The following is a 14,748-nucleotide window of genomic DNA, read 5'->3' as shown; positions in this document are numbered from 1 at the left end:
AACAGATGGAATCTGCGATTTTCGTTCTTTTACGCAATCCACGTAATTTGGTCCCATTTCCGACCAAAAAGATTAAAATTCAAATATTTAAAAAAAAGTTCTAGTCAATTATAGCAAAATTTTATCGTTGCATTTGAAGCTCGGAGCACATATATTTTTTTGCCGCTTTCGAAGCACTGTGCGGTGTGTCCAATATCGTTTGTGTTGGTGTACTTTATTTCGGAATCATAGGTGAGAAGGATGAGGTGATGATGAAGATGAGAGCCCACCTTTGCAAGTGATTTCCGGTGTACACTGGTATACCTTTTTTAGAGCCGAAGCCAACAATGGCTTGTGATCTGTTCAAATAACATCTTATGGAAGCGCTGAACCGCGAATATCAACGCTAACCCTTCTTTCTCGATTTGTCTGTAGTTTTTCTCAGGCTCTGTGAGATCCTTGGAATCTGGCAAAAGTTTATGTGGGTCTTTGTGCAAAGTCCCACGTTGTTGTTGAAAACTTGATGATACTTGTTCTTGAGTGATGAAATATCCTCGTTTGAAATTACAACATGCTGAGATTGGGGTATCCCAATGGGGAATGATTCGATCCAGACTATGCCCATAATATTGAGATTTTCAATGTATGAAATGTAGCAAGGTAAATTCAAAATCTTCTTGATTTTTACATTGCATTCGATTTTGCAATATTTTCCCACGTAATGTGTGATATTATCGATATATCGAAAGTCCATTGATGTTGATGTCGATAAATTTGAAGCCAAAGATTTCATGTTCTTAAAATACGAATGCGAATTTTGCTTAACATAGATCACAAATTTCCCTGATATACTCATAAAGTTTTTTTCCTGGTCCAAAATTCGATAAATTTCTCAATGAAGTCGTTTTGTCCTTAGAAATTCGATGTAAAAAGTTGTATCTTTAAGAAAATTTTATTTGGTTAAGATCAATTTGACTTTAAAAATTTTATTTGGCTAAGGTCAATTTGACTTTAAAAATTCTTCCAAATTAATGAAATCGTATTTAAATTTGTTGACTTTTCGTATCTTCAATAGAAAGCAAAACAGCGTGTAAATATAGGGCATGTTTTTCATCAATTTATCTTAAAGGCGTTGATTATTTAAAATATATAATAGTATCTGCTTGAAGTCGAGTCGGAATTTGAATATTTACGTTTTCGTTAACACGCTTTAAAGGAATTTGATAGCACACGAAGAAAAACATGAAACAACGAATGAACTAAATTTGTTTCCTAGTATGAAACTAAACAAGTATATACGGCCGTAAGTTCGGCCAGGCCGAAGCTTATGTACCCTCCATCATGGATTGCGTAGAAACTTCTTCTAAACACTGCCATCCACAATCGAATTACTTAAGTTGCGGTAACGCTTGCCGATGGCAAGGTATCTTAAAACCTCCTAACACCATCTTCTAAATTGTACGTAAGTCCATACGTGGTATATATTAAATCAAAAAAGATCGATCCAATACGTATATAATTCAGTTTGACAAAGTAGACATACAACTTTGACAAAATTTTCTTCACAAATAAAATTTTAACAAAATTTTCTATAGAAATAAAATTTTCACAAAATTTTCTATAGAAATAAAAATTTTGACAAAATATTCTATAGAAAGAAAATTTTGACAAAAATTTCTACAGAAATAAAATTTTAACAAAATTTTCTATAGAAATAAAATCTTGGTAGATTATTTGTGGCTCGAGTGGCAACCATGATTATGAACCGAATAAAATTTGAACAAAATTTTCTATAGAAATAAAATTTTGACAAAATTTTCTATAGAAATAAAATTTTGAAAATGATGAAAATTTTATTATGAACCGAATAAATTTTTAACAAAATTTTCTCTAGAAATAAAATTTTGACAGAATTTTCTATAGAAATAAAATTTTGACAAAATTTTCTAAGAAATAAAATTTTGGTAGATTTTTTTTTGGCTCTAGTGGCAACCATGATTATGAACCGATATGGACCAATTTTTATGTGATTGGACCAATTTTGGTATTGTTGTTAGCGACCATATACTAACACCACGTTCCTAATTTGAACCGGATTGGATGAATTTTGCTCCTCCAAGAGGCTCCGGAGGTCAAATCTGGAGAACGTTTTATATGGGGGCTATATATAATTATGGACCGATATGGACTAATTCTGGCACGGTTGTTAAAGATCATATACTAACACCATGTTGCAAATTACTACCTGCTTGGATGAAATTTGCTTCTCTTGGAGACTTCGCAAGCCAAATCTGGGGATCGGTTTATATGGGGGCTATATATAATTATGAACCGACGTAGACCAATTTTTGCATGGTTGTTAGAGACCATATACCAACATCATGTATCAAATTTCAGCCGGATCGGATGAAATATGCTTCTGTTAGAGGCTCCACAAGCCAAATCTGGGGATCGGTTTATATGGGGGCTATATATAATTATGGACCGATGTGGACCAATTTTCGCATGGTTGTTAGAGACCATATACCAACACCATGTACCAAATTTCAGCCGGATCGGATGAAATTTGCTTCTCTTTTAGGCTCCGCAAGCCAAATCTGGGGATCGGTTTATATGGGGGCTATATATAATTATGGACCGATGTAGACCAATTTTTGCACGGTTGTTAGAGACTATATACCAACGCCATGTACCAAATTTCAGCCGGATCGGATGAAATATGCTTCTGTTAGAGGCTCCACAAGCCAAATCTGAGGGTCCCTTTATATGGGGGCTATACGTAAAAGTGGACCGATATGGCCCATTTTCAATACCATCCGACCTACATCGATAACAACTACTTGTGCCAAGTTTCGATAGCTTGTTTCGTTCGGAAGTTAACGTGATTTCAACAGACGGACGGACGGACGGACATGCTTAGATCGACTCAGAATTTCACCACGACCCAGAATATATATACTTTATGGGGTCTTAGAGCAATATTTCGATGTGTTACAAACGGAATGACAAAGTTAATATATCCCCATCCTATGATGGAGGGTATAAAAAGAATTGTGTCTTAAATGTGTTCTTACTCCAATTCTTCGATTCTATGGCTCTGAATCAATACCAAAACCATTAGCGTAAAGACAAAATCTTTGAAACAGGACATGTGGCTTAACTGCACATTACTTGGACCTCACCGAATCGCCCAAATTTCAAGTATGTTCTGTATTTCGGTGTTCTGATTCTAACAAATTTTAGCTCGCAAGTACCCGGGGCTTGAAAAATAACCTCGTAATGGTCATTCTTTTGCTGTATCTCAGTCATTTATTATACAATCTGATGTCGTTGTAAAGCTGATCCCGAGCGCTCTTAATTATAAAAAACTTTTCGTAAATATTTACTGTACTTTATGAGATATAACAAAATAATAAAACTTTTGACCATATTTTTTGAAAATTTTAAAGTATCTTAAACTTCCTTCCGATTATGACCTCCTTTTCTTCCTGCATATTAAAGAACATCTTCTGCCCTTTCATTTAAGGTATAATTCATAGTTTAAGTTTAAGCAAAGTTATTTAGGTTTTATTCTGAATATATACAAAAAATATAGATATTTGGCCCGTTGGTAAAATTATGTATTTTGCTGTACGCACTTATTTTTGTTAGGAATTTTATGATACATACAGATTTTCACAACATTAAGGTCAACATTTTTAATTTGTTATATCTCATAAACTTTAGTATATATTTAGATTTTTTGGGATTAATAGCACTTGGGACCAACTTTACAACGACACCAAGTTTGTTCAGATTTAATAAGTGACTGAGATATATCAAAATTTTGAATGGCCTTTTACACGTTATTTTTCAAGGCCCGGGTACTTCCGATCCAAAAATTTTATTTTGCTGTAATAAACACACCAAACTACGTAACATAATTGAAATTTAAGCGATTTGGTGAGGTGCCAGTAAAGTGTAGTAGAGCTCGACCGAAGCATCGGCTTCGGCATTCGGCCAAAAATCGATAATCAGCCACGAATCGGCCTTCGGCGTCAAGAAGCCGATTAACCGAAGCCGAAGCTTTTTGAATAATTTATTTCATATTGAATTGTCCAACCGTTGAATAAAAAATCCTTTTTTTTTTCTTATAATATCAAACAACTGGACTGAATTACCTTTTATTATTTTATTTATGCATTTGGTGAAAAAAATATTGTAATATTGAACTAAAACAAACCAAATTTCTTCAATTACAAAAAAAAAACCGCTTCGGTCGAGCTCTAAAATGTAGTTGCTCTCGCCTATTTTGCACAGAAGTCATTTTGGAGGTCCAATTTTCGAGCAACTTATCAAGCATTTGGGGGCGTATTTCAGCAATGACACGTTGAATAGTGGTTTCCAAAGCGTCAATCGTTGCTGGTTTATCCATGACTTCAGGTATCCCTACAAAAAAAATCGAACGCAGAGGCCAATTCACCGGTCCATTACTCGATCATGGATGGATCATGCTCACTTAGATTATTCAGTCCATTATGATACCACAGTGGTGAACTTCTCTCTTCTTACTGAGTGGTGCCCGATTCAATGTTAACCTCATTGACAAGGGACCCCCTTTTTATAGCTGAGTCCGAAGGGCGTGAACATTGCAGTAAAACCACCACAGCTTTGAAACACTCAGAAATGTCACCAGCATTACTGAGGTGCGATAATCCACCGCTGAAAAACTTTTTGACGTTCGAGTTATAATTTATGATTATGACTTATAGTTATATTTTTATACCCTAAACCACATAATGGTCAGGGTATAATTAGTTTGATCTGCCAAAAAATGTGCCTACGAGAAATATTGATTTTAGACCCCATAAAATATATACCGATCGACTCAGAATCACCTCCTGGGTCGATCTAGCGCTTAGTGTCCGTCCGTCTGTCCATGTATTTGTTGTTCACAGGATTCCGGTCGCAATTACTAACAGATTTTGATGAAATTTCGTACAGGGAGTTCTTTGGGTACAAGGACGAACGCTATTGAATTTGGAAGAAATCGGTTCAAATTTAGATATAGCTCCCATATATATGTATCGCCCGATTTCGACAAATGGGGTTACGCTGCGCTTTTTTACAAATGGATCGTCACCAAATTTGGCAAAAAATAATCTTTTTCATCGCCCTTCAAGTCTGCAAAATTTAATTCACATCGGTTCAGATTTAGATATAGCTCTCTCATATATATATATATATATATATATATATATATATATATATATATATATATATATATATATATATATATATATATATATATATATATATATATATATATATATATATATATATATATATATATATATATATATATATATATATATATATATATATATATATATATATATATATATATATATATATATATATATATATATTTAATTCACATCGGTTCAGATTTAGATATAGCTCTCTCATATATATATATATATATATATATATATATATATATATATATATATATATATATATATATATATATATATATATATATATATATATATATATATATATATATATATATATATATATATATATATATATATATATATATATATATATATATATATATATATATATATATATCGCCCGATTTTTCCCAAATTTGGCCACAAAACCCTTATTTATCAACCGATCTTACTCAAAGTTGGCTACATATAATCTTCTATAGCACTAACTATATGTGCAAAAAGTCATCGATATCGGTTCAGATTTACCTATAGCTCCCATATATGTACCGCCCGATTTTTCTAAATTTGGCCATAAAATCCTTATTTATCAACCGATCTTACTCAAAGTTGGCTAAATATAATCTTCTATAGCACTAACTATATATGCAAAAAATCATTGAAATCGGTTCAGATTTAACTATAGCTCCCATATATGTACCGCCCGATTTTTATAGATTTAGCTATAAAACCCTTATTTATCAACCGATAGTACTCAAAGTTGGCCAAATGGCGATGATAAACAAAATACGACGGCCAAAGCGCGATCCCGGGGCTGTACACGACGATGTTGACGAAGTTTGACTGCGTAGTAATGGACGACGAAACCTACGTCAAAGCCGACTACAAGCAGCTTCCGGGACAGGAGTTTTATACGGCAAAAGGAAGGGGAAAGGTAGCAGATATTTTCAAGCACATAAAACTGTCAAAGTTCGCAAAGAAATATCTGGTTTGGCAAGCCATCTGTACCTGTGGCTTGAAAAGCAGCATTTTCATAGCTTCCGGGACTGTCAACCAAGAAATTTACGTGAAAGAGTGTTTGAATAAATGTCTGCTGCCTTTCCTGAAGAAACACGGTTGTTCCGTACTGTTTTGGCCGGATTTGGCATCTTGCCATTACGGTAAAAAGGCCATGGAGTGGTACACGGCCAACAACGTGCAGGTGGTTCCCAAGGACAAGAACCCTCCCAACACGCCAGAGCTCCGCACAGAAAAAATATCACCAAAATATTTCCAATTAAAAAGTTAATTGAAGTTGAAAATTTTTTCAATTAATAAATTAATTGATACAATTAACTTTTTAATCATGATAGAAACATTAAGTTAATTAAGTCAATGATTGAAATTTTTAAAATGTTTAATTAAAAAATTAATTGATACAATTAACTTTTTAATCAAATTCGGAAAAAAGTGCTGATTTTTTTTTTACTTTTTTAATTAAAAATGTATTTCATACAATCATTTGTTAATCCAAATAAAAACTCTAAGCCAATCTAACTAAGTAATTAAAAATAGTTACCTTTTTTAATTAATAAATTAATTGCGTTTTGCAATCAACATCAATTAAATTTTTAATTGAATCAATTAAAAAATTAATTGAATTTTGCTGAAAAAATCAATTAATTTTTTAATCAAGAATTTTTTCTATGCCCAATAAAAACTGTGATTGATACTATCATTTTCGTGATTGAAGACATTTCAATTAAAAAATTAATTGGATCAATTAATTTGGTGATTGAATCAGAGAAAAAATTTTTTGTGTGCGCCCAATTGAGAAATACTGGGCTATTGTCAAGCGTTAGGTTCCGCCAAGAAGACCAAAAAAACTGCTAAGGACGAGCAGCAGTTCAAGGCAAATTGGCTTTCTGCGGCGAAGAAGGTGGACAAGGTGGCTGTACAAAATCTGATGGCAGGTGTCAAGCGTGAGGCCCGGCATTTCAGATTTGGAAATGCGAAAGCCTAACTGAATATTTTTCCTGAATTTTATACTAATTGAACTTGAAAAAAAAAATTTAATTTGATTTTTTAAATAAACGATTTCACCGATTTACACGCGTTTTCCCTTGACCAAATTTTGACCGTATCACCCTTTAATACTCTTATTTATTAACCAATGTTACTCACATTTCAAATTTTGATTTACTAACCTATCGTATTTATACGTACTTGTAGCTATTACATAAGAATAGTGCTCAATTTTTACAAATTTGGATTTATTACCCACAATAATTGAGCGATTTTCTCTTTTTTAATAATGGACTCAATATTAGTGGCATACTAACTCCGTAGGTGCAATATCAACTACAGCCAGTGTTGCTAGAAAGAAGTAGGGGAAATTCCCTATATGTAGGTTTTTTCTAATATTTAGCGTCTTGTACAATGTAGGGACATTTTCACTCAACACAATTTGTAATAATTTTTACATTTTGGTGGCTCTAGAGGAGGAAATTAGAAGCCGGCAAGGCTTGACAATTTATGGTAACAACAGTTACCACTCGTGCCAAAAAAAATTTGAAGATTACCACAAATTACCACAAATCAACATTTTTTCTATAGAAAACATTGTATTTCTATAGAAAATTTTTTCAAAATTGTATTTCTATAAACATTTTTTTTCAAAATATTATTTCTATAAAAATTTGTCTCAAAATTTTATTTCTATGGAATTTTTTCTCAAAATTTTATTTCTATAGAATTTATTATCAACATTTTATTTCTATAGAAAATTTCTTAAAAAACAATTGTTTATAGAAACTTTTTCCAAAATTTTATTTCTATAGAGATTAAAAAAAATGACTATTTTTGGTAGAACTCTACCAACTTTGGCAATACAAATTGGTAATACAAATTTATGTTCTAGGTTATATTCGTTGCATTTTCATGTTTTAAGATAATAAAGTACTTAGTACCATTTTTGATTTGTAAAATTTGTTTAAATTTAACGAAAAATATTGTAGGGAACTTTTTTTGTCCTTGTAGGGTAAACCGAACATTTTCCCTGGCAACGCTGACTATGAGCTATAGTCAGATTGAGACAAAGCACCCATAAACATGTACCCCTTAATTTTCTTAAATATGCAACTGCGGTTTATCTCCCAGACCTATATCAATGTTACCCCACAAATGCTTATGATTACTAATTCAGTAAGGGTGGTTTAGAGTATGATATAGTCGGTCCCGCCCGACTTTCTACTTTACTTACTTGTTATTTATTCTTTTTTATTGAAACCATTGTATTGTAAGATTGCTAGCCGTAACGGATCTTGTTATTCACATTAACTGGTTACAGATCTGGTTTACGATGGTTTTGATAACTCCAATGACATACTAATCATAGCTTGTGCAGACAAGAGCCTTGCTGTATACTTTTGACACTTTTTATAACTCCTTTTCATCAATCTCTCGAGAAAAGAATAGTTGCGCTAAACCAAAAAGAATAGCTAAATATAAATTTCGTACACGGAAGAAATAATGTTTCTTGTATGTTTTGATATAAAAAAGACGCTTGAGACAAATATGTTTAACATTTTTAACACACACAAAATGTGTTTCTTTAACTACATTGTCATCTTTTTTCTTTTTGTGGCGTCAAAACAAATCGAGTTGTTCGAGGAGTGAGCCACATTTTCAACACAACGGAAATTAAAACAGTGAAAAATACATGGAAAATTTCAAAGGAATCTTGATAAAAAATAACGAAAGGGCACTATACCGAACTACGCCATCTGTTGTCCACCCGCATTACTAATTCGCGCTCCCAATATATGTCCCAAACAATGTAATGTATAGCATTATGTACACGCACTTAAAAACATGTGTTACAAACATATATTTTTTACACCCTCTTTTCTGTTCAATGATAGAAAAATATACGGGAATTGGTTGAGATCCAATTAAAGTTCATTTGGGTATACCATTTTATATACAGAATAATTATGTATTAAACACACTTACCCATAACGCTTCCTTCTTTATCAGTAGTATATTCGATATATGCAGTTGTTTTATCTTCAATGCGAACATTACCAACGACGAAATCTTTTGGGGGTTTGGGTAAATGCTCAGTTACAAACCATTGTAAACGGGGCCAGCCTTTTAATTTTGCAATCTCCCCAGTACTTGATTTAGGCAAACCCTTTAAACAAGCTTCCGATGTAAGCGCAACTGTTATACCACATGAGCTTAACAAAAAACCAACTTGTTGAGGTGGTGTGTCCGAACTAGATAGAGGCAGTTCAATCGGCAAGGGAACAAGACCTCTGAACATGCACCCATACCACGCAGTAATGAAACTGAAAAAAGATTAGCAAAATATGCAATTACTTTGAGAGAAAACAAAAAATATACACAAACACCTCTTCTTTTTTTATTAAAATTAATTGCAATACATATAATGATTGGTAAAAAAATTAACCATTTTTAATTACAAATTATGGATAATAACAAGCTCTTTCAGTCATGAAATGTGGCCATTTAAAACTTAATTTCCTATAAGCAAACATATTGCACCAGATATGATCCATTTAAATAAAAAACTCCAACAACTTATATAAAATATAATAACCATTTAAAATTTGTTAACACGAGATCTACTTATCCCAAAGTTGTTCGAAAATGTTAATAAGTCCTAACATTTGTTGCTCACACTAGTATATAACACACTGTTAGAAAAATATGTTTTTCATATGTTCCGATATAAACAAAATATGTCTCGGGAAAAATTTTAAAACACAATATATTTAAGTGCAAACATGTAATGTTCCTAAACTAACACTAAATGTTTGGGACATCTATGTTAATATGTTAGAATATATTATGTTTGGGGTATGAATGTTTCATAAAAATCATATGTGTGAATGCCAACATATATAAATTTACAAATTTCGACTAAACATACATATGTTGTGATATTTTATTCAAAGCGATAGAGAGAGTATAGAGAAAGAAATAGAGATGGAAACCGGGAGAGTTGCCGAAAGATATCAACATAACACAGCGAAAGAATCAAAAGAGAAAATTTTCTGTGAAACCGCTTGTATATTGTTTCGGAAAACTGTTTTATGATAAGACCACAAATTTGATATGCTTAAGTCTAAATATTATTTAATTTGAATAAAGAGAATAGACATTCGGAACCAAGAGAATAGACATTTGAAAAACAAATAGCATAAGTTGTTGCCTTGAGAGCAGCATTTTATGTATGTGTGGACATGTGTTTTGTTTATCATTTTGGCATTATGGGCACAATTTTTTTCTTGGTTCGTTAAAAGAAAGCAGGGGTCTTCATAAAAATAACGAAAGGGCACTATACTCTTTTTAGAGTTGGGACAGTAAAATGAAATAAGGAGGAAATAGTGAAAAATTACACAGTAAAATGTATAAAAACAAAGTTTAGTTCCTCTTTATTAATAAGTAGTCCACGAGGAGTTGACGGACAATTTAAAAAGTTCATTTTCTTTAAAATGAATTATTAAAGAAAAATAAGAGGCATTTTAGAGCGATGGTGTTAAATGCTAGTAAAAAACTGTTCACGCCTAAATAAATTTATGTTTATATTATAAAATTATTTATGTATGTTTATACTCGACTCCACGTTCCTCTTTTGGTAGAGTTTTTGAGTTCCTTCCAAATTTTTAAGTTTTGTACCAAAAACAGTTTTTTGTTACAAAATTGTTATTTTTGCAATAAAAAAATATTTTATCCAAAAATCAGTCAATTTCGTTTATATCAAGCACTGTTACTGACTATAAATCTTTAATAACCCACATTTCGAAGTTTCATTATAAAAATTTAATATAGTATAAATATAAATGTGTAAATAAAAAAAAAAGTGTTCGTTCGGAGCAGGGATTGAACCCACGACCCTTTGCATGCAAGGCAGACATGCTAACCACTGCTCCACGTGGCAAAAAAATGTATGTTTCTGTTAAATAATGTTATGTTTGCATGGGCTCGTGGGCGCTGCAAACTATGCTATATAAATGTAACTTATAACGATAATTATCAACTGGTGACTATAACAGCTACGTAGCCCAGTGGATAGTGTGTTGGCTTACAAACTGTATGGTCCTCGGTTCGATTTTCCGTGCAGGCGAAAGGTAAAATTTAAAAAATTTATATAAGTGAATAATTTCTTCAACATTATTTGTATTACAGAAACAGGTGCCAAGAACTAAAATATTTCGTGGAAGTGAAAATTACGAGTATGTTAGGGGATGAGCACAATCGTCTTTGTGAAAAATTCTTCCAAGAATATAATATTTTTGGGCTCAAAATGCTTCCAAACATATAATATGTTCACATAAAACAAACATATTAATGTTTCGGCAGTATCCAATAATATATGTGCTTCCTGCAGATGATGTGGCTATAGTAATCAGGGGAAAATTCCCATCCACAATTAGAGATATTATACAAAGAGCTCTCCGGATGACTGAGATATGGGCGAAAGATAATGGTCTAATCCCAAAGAACGCAAAATTCTCACAGTTAAGCCCATATCCTTACGGGGGTATGGAAATTCCCTTTGGTGAGTGTGCAAAATACCTTGGAGTTATTTAAGCTTAATATTGAAGAAAGGACGAGAAAAAAACAGATTCCCTTAAGATCATACTGCATATATTGCTTTTAGACATTTTGGCCAAACAGTCAGCTCCAACAACGGCTGTGCGGTTGCGCGAGCTATCGCTGTAGTCGGAAAAAAGGTACGGTCACAGTTCGGTCCTCAATATAATACAACATGTGCCAAACGTAGTGGATTACACCTTGGCGGAACCACTTTTCGACATAAAGTTTCAAACTCTAATTCCTAACAGTGAGGCTTCGTGCACACATACCTCGGGAAATAAACGTTATATAGATTTATACACTGATGGCTCCAAACTGGACGGACAAGAGGGTTTCGAAGTATATTCTAAAGACCTGGAACTTCGAAAAGAGAACAGGTTACCTAATCACTGTAGTGTATTTCAGGTTGAAATATTAGGAATAAGAGAGATGGCATTAATATATACTCAAATAGTCAACCTGCAATAAAATACTTGGACTCTGTGTTCCTCGAAAACGGCCATCGACTGCAAATCTCTCAACGAGATGGCTGAACAGTACAATATTCACTAGAGGTCTGCATCGAATAACTTTTCACTACATGTATGCAATTCGCTGTCGAATATAGTACATACACTGTCTTTCTCTCAGAGCGCAAGTAGTGAAGTGAAGAGAACTCTTGCTTGTCAAATACCACCAAGTACTTATCCGAAACAATATGTGTTCCGAAAAAAAAGGAACAATAAAAATGTAAGTACTTGAGAAAAAGTACAACATGGATTCTCTTCACTTCACGTGGTACCACAAGTATTTCTCAGTTATTTGCGAAGCAAAACTTTCCATTATTATTAATCATAGATATGTATGTATGTCACATATTTCATATATTTATGTATGTCACACACTTACCTTAACGTTTGCCGTTCTTTATATCAATCCGAAAACATATATTATGAAGAGTAACTGTTTTCTTCTATTTCTGAAACTGCACGTGGTACATGGAGTACTCTATGAAGTTTTGTTCTCGCAACATACTCGACGTGATCACTCTAAGTACACTTCAATAAGAGAGAAAGAGGAATATGTGTTTGTTGGTAGTGAAGACATCAGAGTAGCAACAAGAAGTTACTCGTGGCTTTTGGTGTTCATTAAAATGTGTACCAATTGTTTTGCGACTCTCTCAAATAGATGTACTCATTTAGCAAGTACACGTGAACTCTGCAATTACAAATGGAATTGTGCAGACCTCTAATATTCACCTAATATGGGTGTCTGGCCGTAGGAACATACCGGGGAACTGCGAAGCGGATGAGTTAGCAAGGTTAGGATCCTTACATATTGGTATGCCCTTGGTAAGCTTCTACTGCGTGGGAAGGCTGTTATGACAGCAAATGTTCGACGGGAGAATTGCAAGGGTTGTAACGACACCAATCAAATATGACTACTGTAGGAGCTGTCATTATGCGGAGGAGAAGGAATCAATTAAAAACACTTCTTGTGTGAGTGTCCTGGAAAACGTTAACTTATGTTAAGCAGTCTGCTAATGTGTTTGGAACTATCTGGTTGGTTCAACAGAAGAAAATAGTCGAGAAAGTTCATCGGTTAAAACTATAAGTGCCCATATGTAATAGGTAATTTTAGTAAATGTGGTATCACAATGGACTGAATAGTCTAAGTGAGCCTGAAACTAAATCGCCCGATGCCACTTTAACCTAACCTATGTTAACCTTCTCCCAGTTAAAAGAAATGAAATGAAAGAATTTGTTTCGTCGGCGAAAAAACTAAGCCACTTGAGAAAACTAAACACAAAAGTAACCTTATTTATGTATTTTTATTTATTTATTAACTATCAAGTCAACTGTCAACTAATCTGCCATGTATCATCAATATTGCCAATTAGTTGTGAACTCCAACTTATTTCACTGATGGTGTTGCCAACTGCACAATATTACATGATGATGTTAACACCCAAATGATATTGTTACATTTTTATATTGAGGCGTGTTTAATAACCCGATAATTAAAACACACTTTTCAAATAACGACGATCTACAATTTGTTCCCTTAATTGAGTTTCTCTTATTTGCTCTACGTTGTGTACTGTTTGCCTTTTAGTTTACGACAGACTTGACAGCTCCCTTCGCCAGGGGTTTATATACGAGATATGACGATTTCGAACGTTCTGGATAGTCTGGCCTACAACCATCTAGATTAATGGATAAGCAGATATCGCACATCTTTATCTGGCAATGTCGCACATATTTATCGGCTTATGCTCACAGTCTTGCCTACAACCATCTAGAACATTCTATAAGAAGCCGGCAAATGTTGCACATCAGATTATGTTCATAGTCTTGCCTACAACTATCTAGAACAATCACTTGGTCGCTTCTGTCGCTCATATTACTACAACAATAACAATAGCCAACAAAACAAAAGGGGTTACTACAATGATTGTGAAACTAAAAACACAAAATATGTTTAGGAAACCACTAGAAAATAAAGAGATGATTTTGAATGTGATGACGTAATCTGACCGCTGCAATTTGAAATTTTAAATTAACGAAAACTAATTTGAAAAAACTTAAATCTAGAAATATCAAATTCGTAACACTGCCTCCCGCTTAAGCCTGTTCGTCCAGAACAGGCACAGAACCCGTTCCGTATGGAGCCAAACGTTTCCGGTGAACGACTTTCATCTTTGACCTTGGGCTGTCATCCTTCTGAATGCGATATACCACATCATTGATCTTCTTCCTTTCTTTCGTTGCGGGTTGAACAGTAGAACCAATTATTAACAATCGATATAAGTTAATAGCATTTGCGGACCAGAGGTCTATGAATTGCTTTAAAGCTGCTTTGATGCTAATTGGTGAAGTTTGGGAAGGTGCCAATTTGGAGTTAGTCGATAGAAAAGACATACCGCACAGAAAAAAATATCACCAAAATATTTCCAATTAAAAAG

At 33.3% G+C, this 14,748-nt stretch overlaps 1 protein-coding gene across 1 annotated transcript in view; it reads right to left on the bottom strand.

The window, feature by feature from the left end:
• Positions 1-14,748, bottom strand: part of DIP2 (disco-interacting protein 2) — a 635,079-nt gene that overhangs the window by 286,103 nt on the left and 334,228 nt on the right. The window contains 1 exon segment of the mRNA XM_075305884.1: positions 9,192-9,529. Coding sequence (XP_075161999.1) covers positions 9,192-9,529 — 338 coding nt within the window.

This window comes from Haematobia irritans, chromosome 4, assembly GCF_050003625.1.
Source record: "Haematobia irritans isolate KBUSLIRL chromosome 4, ASM5000362v1, whole genome shotgun sequence".
NCBI classification, from domain to species: Eukaryota; Metazoa; Arthropoda; class Insecta; order Diptera; family Muscidae; genus Haematobia; species Haematobia irritans.
Note: the sequence above shows the minus strand (reverse complement) of the source record. Positions and strands in the feature narration are given on the sequence as shown.